Source organism: Phoca vitulina, unplaced genomic scaffold (assembly GCF_004348235.1).
Source record: "Phoca vitulina isolate PV1807 unplaced genomic scaffold, GSC_HSeal_1.0 scaffold3, whole genome shotgun sequence".
Lineage (NCBI taxonomy): Eukaryota > Metazoa > Chordata > Mammalia > Carnivora > Phocidae > Phoca > Phoca vitulina.
In genome coordinates, this window is record NW_022589706.1 from 2411209 (window position 1) to 2438069 (window position 26861).

The 26861-nt window shown below is 47.3% G+C and overlaps 1 protein-coding gene across 1 annotated transcript; it reads right to left on the bottom strand.

Moving 5' to 3' along the window:
- Nucleotides 1–317: 317 nt before the first annotated feature.
- On the bottom strand, nucleotides 318–17222 carry ZNF518B (zinc finger protein 518B). Its single transcript, XM_032399886.1, has 2 exons — nucleotides 17128–17222; nucleotides 318–6987 (listed from the first exon to the last, which is right to left on the bottom strand). Exon 2 carries the CDS (start codon nucleotides 6782–6784, stop codon nucleotides 3542–3544), a length of 3243 nt encoding a protein of 1080 aa, XP_032255777.1. The 5' UTR covers nucleotides 6785–6987; nucleotides 17128–17222; the 3' UTR covers nucleotides 318–3541.
- Between the last annotated feature and the right edge of the window lie 9639 nt (nucleotides 17223–26861).

Sequence of the window (26861 nt, forward strand, 5' to 3'; positions counted from 1 at the left end):
AGCGGCCAGACACCGAGGGCGGGTGCAGTGGCCACATACCATCTCTGATGAGGCCACAGACCATGGGATGAAAACTGTTACTGCTGCCCAAACCAGCACCTCTTGTGAATTTAAGGCAAAGCAAAACAAAAAAGGGACCTGGTGTCATTCCAGGGTATGCGTGGTTAACCCGCCGTGCATCGACTCCAAAATACGCCCCGCTGGAACTCAAGGCACCTGTGCTGAACAGAAGGACGCCTTTCCATGTTTCAGAGACGCATCCCCCAGAGAGGCTACGCAATAAATAGCCCCCCGAACACTGAAATCAAAGGGCAGAGAACATTTTACAGTTGCTTTATTTAACAAAATTTACGCCAACTTCTATATCCATATACAAACGTGTTTCAAAACCAGAGCAGCAAACACACCAACTGTTAACACAGGACTTACAATAATGCTTAAAACACGTTATGCAATGTTTTGTTTTCTGCTCATATAGACATTTACAGATTCAAAAATTATTCCAAAGGCCGAGCAACGTCACATCTTTGTTTCCTGGGATGATTTACTTAGTAGGTTGTGAAGAAAGAGGGATGGAGCTCTTGAGGGTTAATATACTGTGTTCAGTTTAGTTTAACAAACAGCATTTGGCCCATGGTAGGGCTCACAAAATGTTTTGGGCAGGGGACAAAAATTTGGGTAAAATATGATCTATGAGACTATGAGTCATTTTTTAAAAATTTTCACTGTCATAACTGTAACAAGATGGTCTCATTTCTGACCCCCAAAAGTAAGAAACTCTTAATAAGTTTAAAATTTTCTTAGTAAGTACTATTAATAAAAAATTTAGTGAGTACAGGTCCTTCAAAATCAAGATAGGGGTATGTAAGTACTCAACACAGTTCTACCCCTACCTTGTCCAATTTTGTTAGAAATGTTTCATGACATTTACCTACATGTTAACAAGCTATTTCCTAAAGTTCTTCATATAGGGAGGACAGACATGTTTTGCTTTCTCATTTTTTATGACTTTCAGGAGCCTTCTTAGTGCCTCAAAAAAATACTGTAGCTCTGAAAATCCCCAAAAAACTTACGTAGTCTACTTATAAAATTGAGCTCCATATGAGTTACATAAGCTTTTAGGTAATACTTGAAAAAGCGGCTGATGCTGCAAAGTATAAATATTTCATGTTGACACTTAACACTCTGACCTGATTCATGGTCATCTTTCCTGAAAGGTCATGCTCTAGCCTCTCGAGAAAGATGCTACCAAGCAGTGAGGTATAGAAGGAGGAAGAAAAAAAAAAAATCACAGCCTTTTCTTCTCAGTGTCTTGGGAGCCTTCCATCAGGCTGGCAGGATACACGTCTACACGCGGCTCACGCTTCAGGGCGCTCTCCTCTATGTGGTGAAGTGGTACACAGGATCCATTTCCCAAAAAGCACCAACTAGAAATGCACGGGGATGAAATACTGCAACGAAATGATCCTCAGGAGTTTCTACTCTTGTTTGTTCATATAAATCAGACTCATCACTTACTTGTGCTTTCATTTTCTAAAAATGAGATCACACCATTATAAAAATGTGCTTCCAAAATAATTTCTAGAATATAAAATGTCTTATATTTTTCCAGCCCACATAATTTCATTATAAAATAGGAAATCAGAAAATTAGCTACTGCAGTTTTCATATGGTAAAAAATATTTATATGTGTACACACACGCATATATACACATATAAAAAACCCAAGTTTTAAATTTCAATAAAAATTAACCAATTAGCCAACTTAATGATTATGTATTCAATTAGACATAAGAAATGTTGATTATCTGTAATGAGAACGAACTACAAAGAATTACAATCCCACCTATCAAAAGATAGTCTAAGACTTTCACACGTGTAAAAAAAAAACACAGGAAGTTCCAACTAACCAACAAAATGGAAATCTCACTCAAGTCTTTTTCAGATATAACGCCCCCAGTTTCATTCACTGCACTATCGAATTCCCTAAGGAAGGAGCAGTCTTAAAGTGAGGACAACAGAGCTGGGGCCGCCCTGCGGGTGTGTTCAGCGTGGTGGTCGCTTCCTGGTGGAGTGGGCAAGCGAAGATGAAATCCAGCCTGAGCTCCCTCAGCCAGGCCACCGACCTGCCCAAGGGGTGGTGCAGGTGCAGAGGGAGTGTTTCCTAATGCACACAAAGGTGCTGTGTGGGCCAGCCGTGGTCCTGGCATCTGCTGGTGGAGAAGGAAGCAGGTGTTCTCGAGAGTTACTACCTAGGAAAGGTGAGCGAGAGGGAGAACAAGACTGGAGAAGATAAATCAGAAGCAGACTGTGACTACCGGTGAAAACCAGGAATCGTGTTTCTATAACCTCCACAAAGATGGTGGGATGTTTCTGTTTTGTGGATTCCTGCCTGTTTTTTGTATTTTCATGAGGGAAAGCCTTAAGGGGTCTCAAAGGCACAAAAGGAAGGGGACAGGAGGTGAGCAGGGAAGCGTGTCACTCCGCAGGAGAGCCGGTTCAGAGAACTGCCGGAGGGACAGCAGGCTATGGGCTGGGGGGCAGTGTCCGAAATCCTAAGTGGTGGAGAGAGTGCGCTCAGCCTTCACCCCCGGTCTGTGCCTGAGTTCTCAAATGAAAACTAATGGTCACATTAAAGTCATAAGTCTCTTCACAATCCTACCTTGAACTGTCTTCCCCAGTTTTATCTATGTTTTAAGAAGCCTGTTCATTCACATTTTAAATTGGTTACTTTATGTTTGTGAGGGTGGTAGGGACAAACAGGAGCCTTACTTTTAGATATTTTCCCTCTGTGACCATGCCTTTTTTTTTTTAAAGGCACATTCCCTCCCCAACTGTCATAAATCAGGACATTCAAAAAGAAAGCAAAGGTTTAAAAATGTTTCTTTCCTCCCCTAACATCTACTGCTCAGGCAAACCCTTGGAATCATTCCTTAAAGTGGCCAACAAAAGCACAAGGCTCTGTGCTAAAGACAACACTTCTGAGTACTGCCGAGTGGGTGAGGAATTTCAAAGAATAGCCACTTTTCTAGAACCAAATTTAAGATAACAAAGTAGAAAGTGTAATTTCCATTATGTACCAAATATGCAGCACATGAGTTAATGCAGAAAACAACGGATGTGCACACCAAGATAGGGTTTAATTCCACAGTAGCATTTTGTATGCAATGTGTAAAACACTCTAAACTTGCCCCTCTGAATAGATCACAGAAAATTTGTACCTACTCAGAAAAAAGGGGTGCTAAACAAAGAAAAGTCTCAGATCCCACTGGAGATCTGGAAGTTTCACTTCTCTCCAGAAAAATGCGTGTACAGATTTGTGCATACTATTTCAGGGGCTTCAAATACCTTCCAAAGTCCAGTCTCTTATCTCAGGTTAAGACTCCTGGCTCTCAACATTCCTACAAGGTTTCTGAAGAATGAACGGTCCTCTCATTCCTACAATCTGTATTTCTCCTACTGAGTCGGGGAGAGGGGGAACAAACAAACTAGAATAAACTAAAAGTAAGAAAAACAATTTGCTTCAAAGACCGTTTTTTACTTATTTGCCCTTGGAAGAAAGAACATCCCAATCTCTGGTTGCCTCTATCAAATGCCGTTGGCCATGACTCATCCACTCCTCCTGGTCTTCATACAGCCGCCCACAAAACCAGCACTTAAATAGACACTGTGAGGAGTCATCAGGCAAGGAATCCACCACCTGATAGTTGTTTTTATGCACTTTTTTAAGTTTCATTTTCAACATCATCTGCCTTTTTATCTGATTGGCCTCCTCCACGTTCCGGTAGGTCAGGCGAACATGATGCCGTCTGATGCCTAACTGACACCTAGTCCTCTCCGATAAGACGACTTTGAGGACATTGCCTTTGTACTTGTTGATTACCTTCATCACATTGGAGACTTCTGGAGAGTCAACATCAGGATGGTTTAACACAATGACGGGCTGGTTCCTACGGGGGCATTTAATCAACTGGTCTGGTTTAGCGGCGATCAGTCGAAGCTGTCTTGCAACCTGAAAAATTGAAGGATCCTTGAGATAGTGGCTGGGATCAGCCTGGATTTTGCTTTTCTTCTTGGATGAGTTCACTTGTTTGGTTTTATTTTTACTTATAGGAAGACTTCTGGAAAGCAGTTTGCCTTGTTTACTCAGTTCACTGCTTCCTGGTTGCCCATGCCAGGGGCCAGTTTTTTTAGGCGTGGTCCCACAAATAGCACTCTCTTTTCTTGGTTTTGGCCGAAGAGGTATATCAAGATTTTGGGACATGTCTATTGGCCCGCTTTCACTTGTCAAAGACTGTAAGTCTGCGTCTGTCTGTCTCACTGGGCAGAACGGAATGGGTTTTATTAACTGGGTCTCACTGCAAGGTATGCTGACGGGTGCTTCACACGTTGCCTCTATAATGTGGGTGTCTTCAGAAGAATTAAGAACCCTCAACACAGCCCCTTTGGGGATCAACACTGGAGTAGCAACATGGGCGTTCCTGGTTACTCTGCTTTCAGTTTTCCCAGTGCTGCCTTCTATAAACTGTGGATAGATTTGCTGTTGGGTGAGTGGCCCACTAAGACCACCATCATCCTGAGGTTTTGGGAGCGTGCCTGTGGAATAGCCAGGGCCAGAAAATGACACGTTAATCTCGTGAATACCTTCAGGAGCAGCTTTCGAAGTTCCCTTCGACGCCTGCCCTACAGAACGGCGATGTGCGTTATTTGCAGACAAAGACGACGGCTTGCCACAGGATTCGATTAACTGAGCTATCTTTCTGCGCAAGAGTTCAATTGACTTTATTTTGGATGTTGAGCTATTCCACTTAACACCCTCAGGGACGTTTTCAGACCCAGAGCTCAGAGAAAATACTGATGAGATGACTGGACCATCGAAAGAGTCCTTAGTCCTTTCAGGATTCTTTAATTCCAAAGGCTCCTCCCTGGGCGGCTGAGACCTGATTCTGTCTTCTGATATATTTATGTGTAAATACTCGCTTTTAGGTTGAGAGGAAATCTGGCCTGTATCTGAAACTGCCTTGGGTTCCTCCATCTGCTTGTCTTTCGACTTCCTATGAGAGGGAACCATTTTTACAGGAATACTGATCTCCTTTCTGGATTCCAAGCTATGGGGACTTAGAGGCAACAAGCGCTTTTCTCCAGAGAAGGACATGGTTGCAGGCGACACAGCCCGGGGAAGTAACTGCTGCAAGTCACCGTGCGAGTTCCATCCATCTTCAGCCACAGAAACAGCAGCTTTATAAGGGAAAGGGCTGGACGCAGGGCCGAGACTGTGGAAAACACTGTTTTTTGCTCCAGATGCTGGAGAATGACCTTTCAAGGAGAGAGAAGGAAGAGCCGGTCTATGTGGATACACACTTTTTTTCTGGAAATCCTCAACTGTGTCCGGGTTGAGGAGGGATTCTCCACGGTTGTGCGCACTAGAATTTGTCATGAAAAAATCGTAAGACCTGACCCACTTCACATTTTTAAGTTGTTTCTGAACTGACGACTGAAGATTATCAATGCCTGTCAGTTTCCCAACATGCCCTTCCATCGCCAGGGACTTCATCTGGCTTGCAGAAACCATTTTTCCTGGTCCGGCCAAACCCTTCTCTTTAGTCATACGCTCAGAATCACCCCCTTCACCCCCAGCAGCTTCAGGGCGGTTACTTTCTTCCAGAGGAAACAGTTTCAGGACAAGCTGCTGGGTCCCGTTGACGACCTTCACATCCATCAACTGGGCTAAGCAGTTGGCAGGGACGACGAGTTCTGCTGGTGCCACCACTGTTAACGGCATTCCCGGCTGCACCGGCTCTTTCGCCGGGGACAACACTTCTACCTCCACGCTTTGGTTCTCAAACACACTGCCCTCATTGGGCTCCGACAGGGTCACTTTATTCGGAATACACACTACATCTTTTTGGTGTTCCTTTGATTCAGGCAGCAACATAATATTGTGCATTTTGTCTTTATTTGTATGGAGGGAGAACCTCGAGAGTTGATCGGACAACTTATTTTGAAATGCAGTCCTTGGATTGGGAGGTTTTAAGAGCTCTGTGTTTTGTTTCGACGTGCTGGTTCTTTTTGGCTCCAGCTTGGCAACAGTTTTGGGCGGCCGCCTGCCCCCGGCCCTCTCGTGGACTCTCCGCCTGTGTTTGACAATGTAGTCATTCCTAATAGCACCATAGTCGCAGTACTCACATTGGTACGGGAATATGCCTGTGTGCTTCACCAGGTGCCTCTGGAACTCCCCTTTTGTGTAGGAAATGTAGCTGCAGTGAGAACAGATGAATTTAATCTCTTCATGTTGAAGCGTGTGCTTTTTGTACTGCAGAGGGTCCTTTGTGGAAAACCGACATTTATCACAGTAGTATTTGCCTGGCTTAAAGTTCCTCACCTTAAATTTGTTATTGACGGAACCGGCGATGGCTTCAGCTTTATTTCCTACAGGAGTAGCACTGGGATTACTGTTCACAAAATGAAAATGGGGAGTAGCCACACCGAGGTTGCATTTGAAGCAAACGTATTTGTCTTCCTTTTGGCTTGGCCCAGTACCCTTTTTCAAATCTTGAAGTGGGATTTTGTGAACACTTTTGCACTTCGCACACGTAGCAATGGTCATCATGGCAGCCTCGGCCTCTGACCCTTGACACAAAAGAGCTTGTGCTTCTTGTCTATCTGGTCGAGTCGCTCTATTAGCATTCGGTTGTTTGGGTGACATGGTCAAGGAATTATGTCCGTCATTCCCTTGGGTGGTATATAACTGCTGTCCAATATCCTTCATCTTCTTTATTTGCATTTCTAAAAAGAGAAAGCCAGAAAATCCAGGAAGACTTCACATGATAAAATCCTTAGGGGCCATCCTTCATTTAACTTCGTGATTGGCGGAGAACCAGTGACTTCCTGGGGGGCATAGTCAGTTATCCTTGTTTATAAACCACCACAGTAGGTGGACAATCCCGAAATAGGATTGTTCCCAATTCTCTGATATTCCGGGCAACACTAAAGGGGAAAAAAAAAGAAAAGACATCATAAAGCATGGTTAAAATGTGAACCTAAGGTTTAGTTAATCTATTTCCAAACTTCTCCTATATTTCAATGACCTTTGAATTTTATGTGAAATCTTGACATATTTTCTTAAACACAAATTGCCAGTAAAACATAATACAACAGAAATGGCAAATAAGAAGCCTAAATGGAAGACATTTTTAAATTCAGCCCCCTAAAACTCATCACTTTAGACCAACCATAAACCAGCTGTCATTCAGAACAGCCCTTGATACGTGAGAGTTATTTTTAGGTGTCACAGAGAGCATCCCAGCAACTTCACAGGTACAATTTCATATTAGCCTAAATAAAACTTCGTGCAGGAGGAATCTATTTCAGTTTTTAAACACACAAATTATCAGGTGGTGGAGAGGGCCAGGGCTTTGGCTCAGGTACCCCTGTGTTTCCACATGATAGCTAATTAGCAGCTTGGATTCCCAGCTCTCATTCACTCCATCTGCTTTCACAAATGTAAGAAGTCAGTAATACACCGGCAATATTAGGCAGACAAATACGGATTCCTTCAACATCTTACTGAGCGTCTATTACGTGTCAGGCGCTGAGTGCTGCCGGGCAGTGCGCAAAACCCAGTATCAGTCCGTACACTCAGGAGGGTGTAGAGAGGGGCAACAGGCAATATATTTATTTCTTGGGTGGTGATAAGTAATTGATAAAGATATACCATACAGCAAGGCCAGGGGGACAGGGAGTAAGTATGTGATGCGGCTGCAGGGCTGGCACGTGCAGGCGTGGAGTCAGGCAGGCCCCCCGTGCAGCTGCCGTCTGAGCAGAGCCCTGGGGCAGCCAGGGAGCAGGTACTGCGGCTGTCGGGGAGAAGGGAGTTTCAGGCAGAGGAAGGCACAGGGCTGTGGGACGTGGGCCCGCAGCACCTGAGGAGGCGGAGAATGGAGGGGACCGAGCAAGGAGAGGGGGGAGAGGAAGGGGAGGGTGGTATGGTCAGAGGCAGCGGGGGCGCTGGCCAAGGAAAGTTCTAGCACAGAGTCGTAAGGATGTGGCTTTTCCCGCACCTGAGGCGGAGACGGGGCAGTGACGTGGCCTGCGGTGACTTATATCCTGACAGAGCCCCCGGTTGCCACAGAGACAAGCGCCTGTGAGTGTGAATGGCAGCGCGGGGGCTGAGCTGAGAGGCGGTGGCAGAGGCGTGAATGTCCCTACAGCAAGTGCCACAATATGGGTAATGATGATGACACCTTCGATAAAAATAGTTACCTGTTTTTTTAAATAGTTACTTCTAAGTACACGCTCTTTTCCCCAGAACATACAAGAACTAGCAGCCAGACAAAATTCTAGTTGGGGATCTGCTAAAAAGGCTTTATTTTATGACCTTCTAAAAACCACTGAAGCCTTCTGAGCCTCAGTGTTTTCATCTGGCAATTAGAATGAAGGACACTTATCCAACCTCTCCCACAGCGCTGCCATGATGACTAAAACACTCGAGAGTGTGAGAGAGCACTTCTGAAGTTTTACGGTGCTTCTAAGCGTCAAGGGGCAGACAGAGGTACCCAGTGAGCGTCTGTTCGATGATGAGCAGCAATGTGAGGGGGAATTGGCAGCTTCGTTCTAGCACTGCTCACAGGCCAAGAGCCATGCAAAGTCAGTCTGAAGGGCCAACCTGGGGAAGCAGAAGGTCCTACCATAGGGTCAAGAGAAGTAATTATTGCATATTCAGGTCCAGCATAAAACCTGCTCTTTACAAGCATTTTTTGAAAGGACCATAAGAACATACCATGTTTGACAACAGGCTTTGTTTTCTTTGGCAGTGTTGTCTTTCCCTGTTTTGCTTTTGCAAAAGATAGCTGCCTCCTCTCAAAAGCAGCTGAACCCTGGTGGCATCTAGGACTCGATCAGACTCGCAGCAAGTGGGCAGAGGCCCCTGGGGTCACAAGGTGCTCCCTCTGCCCTTAGTGTTCGAACACATACCTATGCAAGGGGACTGTGAAGAGGGCAGGACATGTAAACTGGTAAGCATGGGCAAAGACAAGGACTTCCATTTCCCACTGCACTCCTCGTACACACAACAGGTGGAAGTTTCAGGAGTCACTCATAGCTCACATGCATTTCATTTTCCAGAGCTGTAAACTGGATTTGTGAAGGGAGACCCCAGGGACACTACTAGTACCAGAACTTACAGAAGCAGAACTTCTGCTATTACTCAGGTAATCTCAAGCGAGATTAGCTTGGATTCCCAGCTCTCATTCACTCCGTCTGCTTTCACAAATGTAAGAAGTCAGTAATACACCGGCAATATTAGGTGGACAAATACTGATTCCTTCAACATCTTACTGAGCGTCTATTACGTGTCAGGCACTGAGTGCTGCGGGGCAGTGAGCAAAACCCAGTATCAGTCCGTACACTCAGGAGGGTGTAGAGAGCGGAAACTATTACTATTACTAAGCTATTACTCAGGTAATCTCAAGCAGATGCGAATGGGTCTACAAACATCCTCATCCCTCTTGATAGACCCATTATAAACCTGCACACCTTTTCTCTCATTTAGTCCTCGGTTCTCAATTCCAAAGATCTGCATACCAGTTGATCCCACATCTGCTATCTATCAGCCCCATAATCCTGCTAACTACAGAGGGAGGGGGGCAAAAAGACAGGAGGAAGAAGGGAGGGCAGAGAGGAGAGGAAAGAAGAAAGTAACTCACTTGCCTGGCACAATGTGCTTACCAACTGCTTCAACATCTTAAATGTTAATCCTAAGAAATTCTCAAGAATCTTGTGATGAGATTCCTCCATTTGAAGACTCACCCAAACCAGGATTCCAACTGTGCATTTTTAGTTTTCCAGCACCTTTCCCAGCCTCCAGGATTCTTCAGAATTTATATAAAGCAGTTTTGCCATTTTCTTTCCAAGTCCTCTTAAAACTTGGAGGCGTCATTCCTCCTAAAAACTGAAAACTTGAAATCCCAGAGAGACTGGACGGTAAGATCACATATTTGGCAAGAAGTGGAGAGCATCCTGATGGAGGAAAGTCCCCAGGGAATGAATCAAGCCAGCTACAGCGGCGAAGGAGTGCTGTCCGCTCAGAGGTGTTTCCATAAAACTATCTCGCCAGTTATTCTGAATTAAGATTCCTTAGGAGCAAGTGCCAGTATGAAGTGCGAAGCTGTGATCAGCAAATATGTTTAATGGGAGGCAAGGCATCTAGGCCACGTTCGAATTACGGTCACCTGTTTCCAACTGTCTTCCTGGGTTCTAAACCATTCTCAAGATAATGCAGTGCTTCTATACCAGCACTTCCTCAGTCCAGGTGACAAAGATGTCAGGCTTCTTCAAAACAAGTAATGTTCTCTTTGGCCTTTGTAACGTGTGTGGCTAATTGTAGGGGGGAAAAGACCTGAGCAGGCCCCATGACAAGAGTGAACGGACGCGGTGAACGGCAGGGAAGAACTAAGGTCCCCTGCTCCTGGTGCCGCAGGTGAGCCCACCTGAGACCGCTGCGGGTGCACCCGAGTGACCGGCTCCGGAGCCCACTCCCTCCGTGCAACTCTGGCTCACATAAGGTCCAACCAGCTGGGAAGCTGGGTCCTCTTGGCAAACCGCTGCCCAGGGGTCTGATAACTGACCTAGGCTCACGTGAGGTGATAAAAGGTGGTGCCTGACACTGGAAGGGCACTCAGTAAACTGCTGTGAACATCAGTTTCGGTGTTGACCTACCTTTCAAACTCATGCCTCTATTCCAAAACCTCTGCATTGCACCTCCCAGGACTAGAAACTTACTTTTTTTAAAAAGATAACTTAGGACTGTTCTCAAAAGCACAGAAAATACTTAGTATCATTAACCCTGGACACAAGAAATAAAGTGTCCAATGAATATTCAGTTGTCTGTTTTTTCACAGCGTGCAATGAGCTTTTTAATGCAGAATTATCTACGGGATCAGCCAAAGATGACTGACACACCCCGAAGAAAAGTGCATGGTGTGTCACAAATGTGCTTCCTGAGTCTTGTCTCTTCCTCGGGAAAGGCCATGCAGCATGCCCTGCTGCTGGCTTTTCCTTTTGACTTTGAGCCACTTGCCCTGGTTTCTTCTTTTTATTATGTGGACAGATCGAGAAAAGGACTAAGTCTGTCAGACAGCAGGTCGGTGACACTGGGGCCCATAAAACCATGAGGGCTGCACAACTTCTATTAAAGGAGGGCACGTACTGCATGGAGCACTGGGTGTTACACGAAAACAATGGATCGTGGATCACCACATCAAAAACTAATGATGTATCGTATGGTGACTAACATAACATAATAAAAATTAAAAAAAAAAAAAGATGGAAGCATCGGATTTCTAAATACTGAAAACGTCAAATGCTCAACAAGATTAGAAGAGAAATAAGTAGTAACACGATTTAAAGCTACAGACTCCGGAATCGTATTATAGGGGTTGAAATCCCAGGGCCATACCTTTCTAGGTGTGTGAGCTGGGGCCAACTGTCTGCATCCTCACTGGTAAAACATACAGTTAACAGTACCTACGTCACAGGCATGTCATGAAGATCACGTGACAATGTGACGTAGAGTGCTTAGGTAAGTTACACATCGTGAACTACTAAAAAAAGAAAATAGGGAAAGAAATCATGCCAATCACATGAATAGTCAAAGGGGCTAAAATACATGCTTCTTCACTGCCTAGCAACTGCTCTTTCCAGAATATACACTGAATCCCACGTCATGATTTCAGTTGCAGTTACTGGGTTGTAAAGCCTAAAACACAATTTACCTCTGGGGTCAAGACCATCACCTAACCTCAGTGGCCAACTGACTAACATGAAAAGACACTTGAACCACATACAAGAGTATCCCCTACAACCTAGGTTTATGTAGGAGCTAGTTACTGAATTCCTTGCTCCTCTCCAAGCCCAGCTGAATTGTGAAATATCCCTGTAAGTGAATGAACATTTACAAGCTGGATGTTAATGTGAGAAGTGGCCAGCCTATTGCATCACATGCACTCTACCTGCATCATCACCTAGTTTTTGTTTGTGAGAGATGCCCACCAAGTCAGTAGTAGTTGACTGACTGCATCATCATTTTTGGATGGAGAAGCAGATTCCAGTGCTCTCTCCAGAAATCCTTCCATGTGGCTTCTGCCACATCCACTGCCAGGACGGGGGGGCTGCAGCTGCAGTACCCATGAAGAGCGAAGGGAATGGAGCTGGAAGGTTTGCAGTTCAAACTGATTCTGTCCCTATTTGTTGGGTCCTTAGGCAAGTGATTCCCTCTGCTCATTGTCAGGCAAGGAAACCCGCTTTAGGATTGTCAGACTTAAAAGGTCATGAGGAGAGCCAAACAAGAGAACATATGCAAAGCACTCAGCCCGCGGCACAGGTGCTCCAAGATTTTTTTCTGTTCCTTTTGTCCAGTTACAGCAAACACTGGTCTAAGAAATGTTTCCCAGCAAGCAAAATTTTAAAGCATTCTGCCTCAAAGTGCCCAGCAGCATGTAGACAAGTAATACCTGATCAGGAAAAAAAAAAAAAAAAAAAAAAGGTAACATTAGGCCTGTAAAGTGCTATCACTGCCCAGGTAAAATGGTATTTAGGAAGAAGCTGGTAGGTCACTCAGCAAGAACTTTCAGACCATTACAAAGAATCAGAACTGAACTGAACGGGTACATAGTTCTACAGGAAGAAAAACACCAACTAAGTATTATTTTCTTTTTGCCAAACGACCTTGCACTTCTAAATAACTGAAGTGCAAATTGGTGGCCCCTGAATGACAAAAAATACTTCCAAATGTTGCTGACAAATATACCGCTTTTGGGATTCTAGATTTCCTTCTGAAACCAAATGTAACACTTGGGCCACAGAATGGGGCAAGAAGGCTGGACAAGAAAGCCTCTGTTCTGATTCCTTTGCTTTCTAGGGGAAAAGTATAAGAGTAGAAAAGACAATGACCTTGGGAGATCAAGAACAAGGTTTAAAACCTAGGTTTTGGACACAATAGCTGTATAATTCTGGATCTGTTAACCTCCCCTGAGCCTGAGTTTTCTCACTTGTAAAGTGGGAATGATAACGCCTAATTTCCATGCTGGTGTGAGGAAGAGGTATACGCAGACAGCAGGTAACCTTATGCTTGGCAAACACTACATGTTCCATTAAGAAATAAATCAACCTGTTTTTGTAAGACTCCTTTGAATGTAGAAGAATCCGCAGAAACTCCTGAGAAGCAGAAACTCTTAGCTTAACAAATCAGCCAGATGAGATAAAGGACTCGCAGCAGGAGGTCCTCAGGGGGCTGGAGGCCAGGATCTCCTCCGCAGCCCCATCTACAAAGGAGTTATTTGGAGACAGACTTGACACTGTGAAGCTCTTTAACTGAGACTATATCAGAAAACAAAGTAAGTTATTACATAGGGGAAATTATACTTTTGTTAGCATTAAAAAAATACAAGGTAAAAAACAAGGGAGTATTACAAGCAACATTACAAAATTGTGTATTACTGAACACACACCTAGGGACTTCAGGTCTCTAAAGGTGACAAAAATGAAGGACACATATATTTTTGTATTTCCTCCCCACCTTTTGACTTAAAGAAAAACCAAATTTTGCAGATGAAATGGATTAACGGTTTAATAAAAAGTATAATCAAACACAGAAGAAATATCTCCCACTACACCGGTGGTTATTAACCTTGGCTGCATTAGGGTGACCAACTTGTCATAATACGCCCAGGATGTTAAACTTAGTTTTGAAGGAGGTCGCTGGGATGTTCACCTTACTGCACACTAGGATTTCTTGGAGAGCTTTAAAAATAAAGATGCCTGGGCCCCACTGTGTGTGGGGGTGGCTCTGGGAGTGTTAAAAGCTTTCCAGGTAAATCTAATGTACAGCCAAGGTTAAGAACCACTCCCTGACGTTATAAGTGCAGAGGAATGTGTGGGAATGGCAAGAATATTACGAACATTGTTGTGCAATCTTTTATATACCCATCCCAGGCAAGGGTGCTGGAGAGGGGGGCAAGGCCATTGCTTGGAGGGTAGTGGGGTGACTGGGCAAGCGGACTCTGGGTCTGACCCTTGCTTAGGCATTTGACCTTGGAAATGTCATCACTGATACTCTCCGTAGTGTATAAGGGCAGTAACACTTTACAGATTCTTGGAAACGTAAAATGTTCCAGGCACGGTGCCTGGCAGGGTGCGAGTACAATGAGCATAAACCAGGACTGATTTACCCCCACACCTCCCACAGGCAGTCTTTCAGGAGTGGAATGGGAGATGGAGAGCAGTCATAAATGGGTGGTCTCAGTGAAGCAGTGAGTGAGCACTGCCGTACCAGTGGCCTGATCAGGATGCTCTCCGTGGCTGGCTGGGTTTGGCAATCCTGGACCGTCGTGACTGAAGTCAGGTGGACGGGGTGCCGAGGCACATTCATACGTTACCTCAATAGTCCTCAAAGTGCGCCTTCAATTATCTGCTGCTTCTAAGGTGACAGAGCTGGAGAGGCTGTGTCTTTTCCCAGGTCATGGAACTGGTCAGCTGACGTCTAACCTAAATTCTTTTGCTTTCTGCTAGCGGGCTGTGCAAGACTGTGAACTGAAGTCACAGCATCTACTGTCATTCAAGTACTGTTCTTACTTCCTGCCCGGTGCTGTCGAGCTGCAGATGAGTCAAAAGCGTGGCAAGTTCCAGGGCTCTTCCTTATTTTGGGCCTTGTCTTCTCAGGCACCAAGCCCCATCTGGCCTCACACCTGCAGACCCAGGCATAGGCGTCTACATTCAGGGCCCTGCGAGGCTGCCGGGCACTGCACAAAATGCCCTGCAGAAGCCAGGCACTTGGCTATAAGTCCTGGGTCCGTGCAGCCTAGGTCGCCCCAGGAATTTTCTTCTAGAAAATAAGGAGAATGAGCCCCAAGATACTTCTCAAGCAAGGATGTGTGGCAAGGTAACACAGGAGCTTAAAATAAAACAGAAGAAAAGGTTTCCTAGGACTCAGGTGACCTAATAAATCAGATTGCCCTTTTCCTGAGATGGGCTGGGGCATGCGGTTTACAATTCTTCCCAGGTGATTCTGCTGCCTCGCCACCCCCACTCCATGATGAGAACATCTGGATTACACAGTCTCTGGACCCTTCATTCCAAGGATGGATTCTGGAAATTGCAATTGGCTGGGTTGGCATTCGTGAACAAAGAAAATGCAGTCTACCCCAGGCAGCCTGAGAACAATCAGGACTGGGAAGCCTCACTGTGAGGGCCCTGTTTATCAGTCAACAGGACAGGACTTGGCCCAGGGGGCACTCAGTACATATTGCTTGAAGGAATGAATGAATAAATGAGTGAACGAATGAAATGTCAGCCTTCATGGCAACAACCATAAAAATGTTCTTTGTTCTTCCTCTTGCCCAAAAAACTGACCTGGATCCCCTTACTTAAAGACAAATACACCAGGGGAGATCACGGCATTGTTTTTTTTCACATTGGTATCAATGAATTTTTAAAAAATCGACATTAGTTTGACATAGTATCAGGGAGGAGGCTCAGTAAAATAATGCCCTCCTTTGTCTGTTTTCCAAAATGCATTTCTAATGAATGTTATCAGCATAACAAAACCGGATACATACAAAAGGGTTATTTTTCAAGGCTACGTTACATCTAGGATAAAAAATAATTTTAAAGAGTGCGTCCTAGGTGAAAGAGAACATGGATATCAAACAATTAAAACAGCCTACCATTCTCCTTGCATTCTGCAGACTATATGATACTGGTTTCTGAACAACTATTTGCTGGGCTCCGAGAACCCTGCACCAGTATCTCCCGCTGTGTACACACATCACTGGCTGGGCTGAACTTTGCATCCATGACTCAGAGAAAGATTAAGACATACATTCCTATTCTCTCTCCTTTCCTCTAGGAAAGCCCTGCAAGCTCCTGGAGACCACGGCTGTCTTACTCTTGGTGGCTTCAATTCTAAACTTAGATATTAATCCTTAAAGGCTGTAACACAACATTACAGTTTAGCCGTGTACACTTTCAAAAACAGGACAAAGTGCTATTTCACTTTTTAACTTGTTTAACGTTAGGCTAATTGTTCATTATCCTAGTTTTTAAGTCAGCGTTATTTTAATGCGGTACATTACAGAGAGGGACTTAAGTGTTCTCTTTCTTTCTCTCCTTTGGTTTCCCTTTCCGGTGAAGAAATACTCACTTTTTTGCACCCTGCCTGAAACTGCCCAACAACCCCAGATCGCAAGACAGAAAGGGCAGCTGGGATGGGGAGGTCCCACAAAGGCTGCCATCTGCATCGGAGCAAGTCAAACCTTCACCGTCCACCCTCCCCTGACTCCCCTCTCCCACAAAAGATGCACAGGTCCTCCGTGGACAAGCCCTTCCCGGGGCACACGCCGCGAAACTCCCAAGGAAAGACAATGCCAGTCCGGTTTTCAAGTTTATTGTCGGCACTCTCACACCGATGGTACACGGTATCCAAGGCGAGTCCACATCTAACAAGGTGGTGCGAGGCCGGGAGGCGCGGGCGCGGGGCTTACTGCGTGGTCCGCCGGGGCCGCGGGTCTCCTCTAACTACGGAGAGTCACACCACGTCAACGCTTACCTCCGAGGCCCGCAGGAGGCTTTAAAAATGGCCTCCTGACGACACTTCCTGCTCGGAGCCGACCGGTAGAAATCCTCGCAGGAGATGCATCATTTAAAACGCCGGGGGCGGGCGGAGGAGGCCGGCTCGGCGGCTCCACACCGGCGGCCCCGCAGCCCGCACGCCGCCGCCGCGGGTCGCGACCGGCACGCGGGGGACGAGCCTGCGGGGTCGCGGCGGCACAAAGGGCCCGCACCCCGCCGCCGCCCCGGCCCGGGGGTCTGGGCAACCCCCGGCCCGAAGCCCCCGCCCCGCCCCCGGCCCCCCTCGGGGCCTTCGCCGCACGACGCCGGCCGTTTGGCCGGCCGCGCGGCACGCGGGGCCGCGGCCCGCACGACCCGGCCCCGGACTGCCCACCCCGTCCCGCCCCGGCGCGGCCTCGTCAGGCCCCCCGCCGCTCCGCGCGGCCCCCGCAGCCCCCTCGGCGTCCCGGCCCGCCTGTCCCGCTCGCGAACCCGGGGCCCTCGCCCTCCGGCTCAGCCACTCACCCGGCCGGCGGATCCCGGCTCCCGGGAAGGGGCGTCTACACCGCCGGCCGCAGGCCACCGCCTCCGCCGCCGCCGCCGCGCCCGCTGTAGGTCCCTACTCGGGGGGGCGGAGTCGGGCCGGCGCCGCGCGTGCGCAGTGCTGCGCGGAGGCTCGGCTGCGGCGCGGCCGGCGCCGGTAGTCCCCAAGGCTGCCCCCGCTCCCGCCGGGTCTTCGCGCCCCCGGGAGCCCGAGACGCGTCTCGGTCCGGCTGCTGGGCTCCGAGCTCGATCCAACTCGTCCACACCCACTGCATGCAGTGGCCCTGCTCCGCCGGGTGCCCGCAAGCTGAGGAGTCTCCTGCAAAAGGGGCACCGATCTCCTTCCATTGTCTCCCGGGAGGACCGTTCGTGAGCGCGCTGTGTGCCAGTGCTGGGTGCAAGCCTAGGGCGCAGTAGCTCCCTGCCCGCGTGGAGGTTGAAGTCCAGCAGCGAGTGAGGGAAGGAGCTCAGCTCTTCAGCCTCCAAATTCTTCCTCTTTTGAAAGCGGCAGTGAATGACATGGCCTAGAGTCGGGTTCGAATCCCGACTCTCCCGGACTCTTTTTTTGCATGCTAGCTTCAGGACCTTGGGCGAAGAAGTCCGCTGATGGCCTGACCTCTCTGAGGCTCGGAGTTCCTTGCCATTACTAAAGGTGGGGAAGACCATACTTGAAGCCCAGAGTCTCATCTATCACGTAGGTGGTTGTTGAGGACCAGGCGAAACAATGATTGTTGGGAGAGTCTGGAGATGGTGTGAGCTCATTTAATGCCAGTGTTTGTTCCTGCTACTCGGACTCCAATACCATTTTCTGGGAACCTCGCTGCACTCCCAACATACGCGCGCTTTTGACCTTCCGGAAAGAAAGTGTACCTAGAATAGACCCTTCTCTGAGTAGAGAAGGGGGCCAGTCCCAATAATCAGTGACTCAGATGCTGCTCCCAAAAAATTAAAGTGCTCCCTAGGAACGGCAGACTATGGCAGGGAGCAGCGTCACCCGGACGCGCAGTTTCTCCAGGAATAACAGCTGAAAGTTTATTTCAAATCTCCGGAAGGAGCACGGCTAGTTTCCAACACCTTCCTGTAGGAGGCCAGAGGCCAGGGTGCGTGGACATTGGCCAGAAGCAGGGAGGTAGATGCAGAGCTGAGGGAAGGTCTTCAACACGGAGACGTGGAGTTCAGGAAGACTGTCAGCCACAGGGCCAGCAGGGAGGCAGAAATGCCCACCACTGAAATAGCAAGAGCTGGGCAGAGAGAATGTCAGCCCAGGGACCGACCACCAGCAGCAGTTTCTTTCTCCTGCTCTTTGCTGCAAGGCCCGACCTTCATTCCTCATAAGGGAGCCTCCGCTTAGTCCTCTATCTCCTACGGCTCGGAAAATCTAGTGGACCTATTCTCAGAAAAACCCATTTATGTACAAAGAGTTCCATCTCCCTCAAAAGTGGGGTGGGCTTGGGAAGGACACTGAGAATCTAAACTGGGCCCTGCCTAGAAATCGCTAACAGCAGAAGCAGCTAAATCAGGAAAAACTGTTAATTCTAAGTACTGGAGAATCAGAAGTCTAAGCATTAGAGTATTTTTCCTAAAATGTAGCTGAATCGTTGCCTCTCGTTGTAACTTCCACTCATGCATTGCAATTCTGCCCTCTTGAGTCACACAGAATTGATGGAAGAGTACCTCTGGCTTTCCTGGCAATTTTTCTGGAGTTCGATAGAGCCGGTTATAAATCCCAGCTCAGGCACGAAGAAGCTGTGAGCCTGCTCCCTAACCTGTCTGAACCTCAGCTTCTCATGTAAAATTCAGCAAACAATAGGACCTAGCTCACAGGTCACAACTGTCTACATTAAACGAGAGAAAGCAGGTCAAGGCTTAGCGCAGTCCCCGACAGATTTACATTTCTCAGAAGCCCACATTCAGTCAGATAAAATGCTTTGTGGAGGGTCCGGAAGTGGGGGTGTTTCCAGCTTGGAAAAGGGCCAAGAAGGAATAGAGACCACTCCCACTGAAACCCTTAAAGTTGATATATTGTGCCCTCTTTAAGCAGGGAGAGTTCACCTGGACCTTCAACCAGGGCACATGTCCAACATTTACGGCTGCCCTTGTGTCTTCTTCCCCATCCTGATTAGTTTGCCTAAATCCTTTTTCAGTGTTCCATAGATCATCTCTGTTATAGGTTGAATTATGTCCCTACAAAAGATATGTTAAAGTCCTAATCCCCAGTGAATGTAAATGCAAATTCACACCTGTGGATGTGACCTTATCTGGAAATAGGGTCTTTGCAGACATAGTTAAAATGAGGACATTAGGTGGGCCCTAATCCAATGTGATTGGTGTCCTTAAAAAAGAAGAAATTCAGAGAGGCGAATGCCATGTGAAGACATAGAGAAACACAGGGAGAAAAGGCCATGCAAAGACAAGGCTAATGTGGGGTTATGTTGCCACAAGCAAAGGAACACCTGGGGCTGTCAGGAACTGGGAAAGGCAAGAATCTCTCCCTATAGCATTCCCAGGGAGGATGACCCTGCTGACACCTTGATTTTTACACTTCTAGCCTCCAGAACTGTGAGACAATAAATTTCTGTTTGTTACAGCAGCCCTAAGAAACTAATACACGCTGCCAGATATGATTGCCTAATGAATAGGAGAGAGGCGGGAAGACGTGAACCAAACCAGTCATTGAGTATAAGGGTTGGGAGATGTCCATTCATTTACTTATTCATTCAACAAACATTTACTGAGTACCTATTTAGTGCAGACACAAGCAAGCTAGGTGCTGAGGATAGAGTACTCGAGGAACAAAATCAGGCTCCTTCAGGGAGCATTCTTGTTGTTGGGGGTGGTGGACCTCAGGCAATTAATGGAATATATAATTAATATTAGGGAGGGCTAGAGGTCAGAGAGGAAAAACTGGGTAGTGTGGTGTGGAAGGGAGTGCAAAGCAAGAGAAAGGATGATCAAAAAGGCTCAGTGAAGGGGACTTTGAAGATGAGCTCTAAGCCATGAGTAGGATTCAGCATGGGAAGGTGGAAGAGAGCTTCACACAAAGAGCATGTGCAAAGACCCTGAGATGCGCAGAGTTGCGCATGTTTGAAGGAGAGAAGGAAGGGCTGCAGCTCTGGATCATCCTGGGCACTTAACACATTGTGATCTTAGGGAGTCATTTATGGCGAATCTGCCAGTGAGGACCCTGTGGCTCGCGGAGGAAGGGACTTGACCTCAGTGTGCCTCAGAAAAGGGCCAGGTCTCTAACAACCAGGTCTGGATCTTTGGGCTAGTTGCGGGAGTGGGGGGTGGGGGGAAACGGAGGCGGGCAAAGACATGTAAATCTCAGGCATTTCAAGACTGCATAAACAGGAGACCCTAGGAAGTGGCTTTTTTTGTTTGTTTGTTAAAAATATTTCAGGAATGTCTAGTAACTTCTTTGAGCTTTTGTTTGCTCACCTGTGAAAGAGGGGGAAAAGGCCTCTTTGTTCAGGTTCCCCAAGGTCGTATAGGACTACCAAACTACTCAAATTCAGTGCTCCTCCCATTCCTGGAACGCAGGGGGTGGAGGCTGCAGAGTCCGAATCCCAATCCCGTTACTCTTTGGTACGGGCTGTGTGGCCTTGGGCAAGTTACTGCCGGTCTCTGAGATGCTTTTATCGACTCAAAAGGGGGCGGAGGAGCGCGCCTGAGACTAGGCTCGGGTTCCGGACACGCTGTGCCACCTGGCGGCGCTGCGTTTTTCCCCAGCGCTGCGGGGAGCACCCGCCCTGCTCAGCCGCCTCTGGAGCCGCGCGGGAGCGCGCGGTAGGGCAGCCGGAGCCGGGAGCAGCGCACCGGGCATGCGCGGCCGGTAGAGCCACTCGAGGCAGCCTCTACGCGTCCCCGCACACCCCCCTCCGCCGCGAGCGCGGGGGCTGTAGTACCGCGGGAGGCCTGTGGCGTCGCTGCGCGGCCGGCCCTGCGGCTTCAGCGCTTGTAGAGCTCTACCTGGCGCGGGCAGTTCTGCGCTCACCTGGCGGCTGGCACAGCAACCTGGGCACCCCCAGCCCGCGGCGCGCCCCCCCCCCCCCGACTCGCTTCTTCGAGATGTGCTGCTTTGTTTTTGTTTCTCCTAGGCCGCGGGAGCGGCGGGGGCTGGACGCGTCCCGCCGGCGAGACTCCCGGCCCAGCCGCGTGCGCTCTCGCAAGCGGCGTTTGCAAAGTTGGTATTTAACCAAAGGCAGATGCCTACCTGGGGATCCAGAAGAGTGGGGTCAAAGTGGCTCCTGATGATTCACAGCCTCCCACTCTTCACATTTTCTTAGACTGACAAGTAAATGTGCGTCCCCGCCTCTGGGCTGTAAGTTCCACCAGCGCCCGTGTCCGTGTCACGGCTATTTTGTTCATCGCTGACGCGCCAGGGTTAGCATATGCCAGGCCCGGAACAGACCCGGCTTCCAGGACCAAGCTGGCCTGAGCCGCCAGCGTCGCTTGCTTGGACCCGGGGTAGCCAAAGCCTGAATAGGACAGGGCCGTCCCTGAAGAGGTTCCCGAGGGAGGTACAAAAGAGAGTGCAAAAAAGGGAGAAGAGCGTTTAGAACGTTCCTCGAAATCGGACACAGCTTCGGCATCCCAGCGCGGGATCCGCGGAACAAGGTAGGGGAATTCGGGTGGGGTGTACTCCAACTCAGGTCCCTGGTGGCTCTGGCTGCGGTCTCGCCGCATGCAGTGGACGCCTGTGTGTTGAGAAGGGATGGGGGCGGGGGGAACACCTGGTCCTTCGAGGCAGATAGTTCTAGGCTGCGATGATAGCCTTCCGCCTCACCTCCCCGCTTCCACTCTCATCCATGCTGAAGCATCCAGAGTGCTCCTTCCACAAAGCAAATGGGATGGAGTCACTCCCCAGCTGAAGAGTCCTTGCAGGACCCTCCAGTCCTATACGACCTGACCTCCCACAGCACCCCTTCCTCACTTCTCATTCCTGTGCTCCTCCACGCTGGCTCCCTCTGCAGGGCTGATGCACAGGGCTTCTCTTGTCCCAGGACCCTAGCACGTGTTCCTCTGTCTGGGACATGTCTCCTCTCAACTCAGAAACCCCCTTCTTAGAGGTCTTTCTAACGGTTTAATCTCCCATAGCCATCACCTCCCCGCACTCTAGCACATCCTTGTGTTTATGTTCTTTATAACAAACTGAAATCATTTATTATTTGTTTACTTAGGTCTTCTCATTCTCCTACACAACGAAATAAGTTATTGGTCTGTCTTGTTCACTTAAGGAGAGGGCCTGACACTCAACAGACACCTAAGATAATTGAGTGCCTACTCTCTTGGTGTGAGTGTCCCGAGCTGAAAGCAGACTTGGAACCCTCAGGTCCGAATATTGACACTTAATGCTTCCTCTATTCGTTCATCTCTAAATTTTCTCATCTGGGAAATGATGGGGATAATAATAGTATCTGAAACTGAGATGAGTTAACTTTGTGGAAGACCGAAAGAGGTGCTCAGCTTGAGAGCCCTAAGTGATTTAGCTATTGCATCAGTTTGGATGGGCTAGGTTACATTGTAGCCATAAACAGCCCCCAAATTTCAGTGGTTTAAAAAGACATAGGTTTATTTTTGATTTTGCCATATGTCCACCATAGATTGCCAAGAACTTGGCTCCTTGACATCAGCCAGGCTGATAAAGCAGCCACCAACTGATGTTGCCAAGGCAAAAAGGAGAGCTTGGCTTAATTCTCACAACTTCCAGTGAGAAGCTCTCAGAAGGAAAGACTAAATTTTCAAGTCTTGCTTGTAGCCAGGTCTGATCATGTCACTGGGTTCTAGTCCATGGGAAGTAAACAGACCTAGAGTATGCATAACATCCAGAAGTGTTCTCAAAGAAGGGGCATGCAATTCTTTGCCCCTTCTTCCCTCTGCTGGCTTAAATAAAGGGGTGAAGAAGTAACAACTGAGGCTTGCACAGCCACTAGGGATTAGGTAGTGAGTATAACTTGCTGAGGATAGTGGAGCAACAAGGTAGAAGAATGAACCTGGGCCCCTGATAATCACAGAGCTGCCATACCTGCCGTCTACTGCCAAACCCCTGACTTAATTTTAAAAGGGAAATAAAATGCTGTTTTGGATTTGCTGTCACTCACAGAAAAACCTCATATGAACCAGTCCATTGTTTGGGGCAGTAAAGGATGGGAATGGGCAAAGCATGAGCCAACATGATATGAAAAATGAACAGTATGTGTTGGATGATCTACAAAGTCAAATCAACAGAAGCAACAGCTCAGAGTGAGAAGTCTGCAGAAGAAATACAAGTAGTCTCCATCCCAACCCCTTTAAAAGCCCCTAGATAGAAAGTGAGGGCCACTGCATCTCCTGCTGTAAGTAGGAGGCTCTTGCTTTTTTTATTGGAATCTCAGAGTGAAGGGCGATGTGTCTTCTCTTCTTTCTTTAAATAGACTTCTTTGAGAGCTCTGTGTGCCTTTCATGGTTCCTGAAGGTTAGATGTGTGTATTCAGAATCAGGTACTCAGCTGGCATGTCATTCTTCCCAGCAGGATGGCGATCAGTTTCAAGATTCTTCAAGTAATTAAAAATAATAAAAAGAAAATTATATCCTGTATCATAATATCCAATTTGGTTTTACATTTATTGGAAATAAAGACCCTTCCTATACTGGGGATGTGTTATTTGCAGACAAGTGCTTGTAAATAACCTGTCTGAAAATCTTCCTTATCATTTATAACTAAAAATGTGAAAATTATAGGTAGCCGGTCATGAATACTGTATTGCCAATGGTGCAGAATGTACATTGCATTGTCATCTATATTTTGAACAAATTTTATTCTCGAACCAAAACATGATACTTGATTTTTAGAACATAATGAACTACTCTCCTTTTAATTCTATAGGATGGATTTCTAGAATTAGAATTGCTGAGTAGAAAGATATCTCTCTCTCTCTCATAATCTTTTTTAACAGAGCTTGACAGGTTAATTTCCTAAACCCTGCAGTAATTTCAGTGCCCATTGTTAGTAACAATTTATAGAACCTCTGCTTGGCTTTGGGTCCCCTCAACCCCCTACTAGGACTGAGTGTAACATTCTTCTGAACTTTTTGCCACCTGTTGGGTGAAAAACATGTTAACTCATTGTTACTTTAATTGGCATTTCCCTGATAATTGTCAAGTTGAGCTCCTTTTCATTTGTCTATGAGCATCAGGATTTCCCCCTTCTATCAAATGGCTATTTTTATCCTTTGATTATTTTTCAACTGGACTTTTTTGCCCTTATATTACTAATTTATGGGAGTTACTGAAGTAGCATAATATAAGGATCTTTTATCTGACATACGTGCTTCAAAGATTTTTCCCAGTCTATTCTTTCTGACTTTGCTTATTGTCTTTTTGTCATATTTTGAATACTTACATAGTCAAATGTTTCCTTTTCCTTTTTTTTTTGATTGTCCTGTCTTGCTTAAGAAATCCCCCAGACACACAGTGCCACAAATGCCAAGAGCATACCCATATTTTCATAGATTTTTTCCTAGTTATTGTTATATATATTTTTATCTTTAAAGATTTCATTCTCCTGAAAATTATTTTTTTCTGTAGATAAAAGGAAGAATCTGCCTTTTCCTCCCCGTTTGACAGGCAGTTTTGGATGCAGCAATCTGTATTTAAAGGAACCACCCTTCTCCCGCTGACTTATAATACCACCTTGGCCACTCCTTAGGGTTTCTACTTGTGAATTTCTAGTATGTCTCAATTAGGGTGGCTTTCTGTTAAAGAAAAAAAAATCTGGTAAGGCAAGATTGCCTCCTTACCCCTTCTCCTCTGTGTATTTTTTCTTTTCATTAGAGTTTTCTTAGGTATCCTTTGACATTTATCCTCCACGTGAGATAATAAGGGTTTTGTTGGTTGTTGTTTGTTTGTTTTCACCTTGTATGCTGGTCCTAAGGGGTACGGAATTGGACTGGTTTGATCAAGCATCCTCTTTGATGACTGGCTTGCCCTTCCCATACGCCCAGAAAGTGACCACTGGGGTACTTGTTTGCTGCGGGGGTCCAGGCGGAGGAAGCTGCTGGGGCTGGGGTGTGTGTGGGGGGGTGTAGGGTGAAACGCCGCTGGTGTTCTGGTCTCAAATGGGTCCTTTTTATTCTGAAGGGTGCCTCGTAATTCACACAAAAGCCCCGCATTAGCAGCAGGCCTCCAGGGGTGGAACTGCTGGGGAATGGAGGGCCCACCCTAGTTAAAGCTGCGCCCCCCCCACCCCCCACGTGCTCACCTAGTGCTTTGCTATCCCTCAGAAAACAGCTTGTTTGCAGCACCAGGCTGGCGGGGCCGCAGATCCCCTGCATTGAATCCAGCTCCGCCTTTGGCTTTCTGAGCACCTCTCTTCCTGGATCTCCGCACTTTCAAAATAGGTGACCACTTCTCTAGCTGCCTCTCAGCCTGGGACAGCAGTGTCAACTGCTTGTGGGACAGTGGTCTCCTAATTGCCTTCCTTGCTCCTGCCCTCACCGGCCTTCACTGTTCTCTGCTCTGCAGCCAGAGTGATCCTTTCAAACTGAAGTCTTGGGTAGGGTCTGAGTCTGGCCAGAGCGCTCCCACCCCATTCAGAGTCAAAGCTGGTCTCCCCAAGGGCAGCAGGGTTCCACATGATCAGCTCCTGTCGCCTCTCTGACCTCGCTCCGATTACTCTGCCTCTCAGTCATTCGTTCATTCATTCATTCATTCATTCATCAAATATAGATTGAGTGCCGACTTCTGTGCCACACACTGTTATAGACGCTTGGGACACTCAGTGGACAAACGTGTGTGAGAGAGGAGGGACTAGTCTCTTGACTGTTCCATGAACTTGGGGGCACGTGGGTGCCTCAGACCTGAACACTAGCTGTGTCCCTGCCTGGACTGCCCTTGTCCCAGAAATCCACATGCCTTATGTCTTCACCTTCTTCACGTCTCTCTTCAAATGTCACCTCCTAGCAAAGCCTTCCCTGACTGCCCTATTTAGGATTGCCATGCATCTGGCACTTACTATCTCCCCTGCCCTATTCACTTCTTTGTGACTCTTAATTTTCTCTAACAGACTTTGAATTTTATAATGTCTAGACTTTATAATTTCTGTCTGTTGTCTCTCTCCCAGCCCTCCGTACAGTTAGAGCCGGAGGAGGGCATGGTTCTCGCCCTACTGTCATCTGAGTGCCCAGAACAGTGCCTGGCACAGAATGGAACTCCGGAAATATTTTCTGGATAAAAGAAAGGATGAGTGAAAATGAAGAACACTGAGAAGGTTATTGGCCTTTCCGTGCTTCCTTTCCATCTTCTAGAAGTGAAGGAGTATAATGGCCACTAACTGATAGGCTCCGTGAAAAGGTCTAATGAAACAATACATTTAGGGGTGCCTGGCTGGTTCAGTCAGTGGAGCATGCGACTCTTGATCTTGGGGTTATGAGTTCGAGCCCTGCGTTGAATGTAGAGATTACTTAAAAATAAAATCTTTAAAAAAACCACAATACATCGGGGCGTCTGGGTGGCTCAGTCAGTTAAGCAGCCCACTCTTGATTTCAGCTCAGGTCATGATCTCAGTGTGGTGGGCTCTCGAGCCCTGCATCAGGCTCTGAACAAAGCAAGGAGTCTGCTTGGGCTTCTCTCTCCCTCTCCCTTGCGCCCCCCCCCCCATAAATAAATAAATCTTAAAAAAAAAAAACCCAAAAACCATTCATCTGAAGTGCTTAAAACAGTACTTAGCACACATTAGA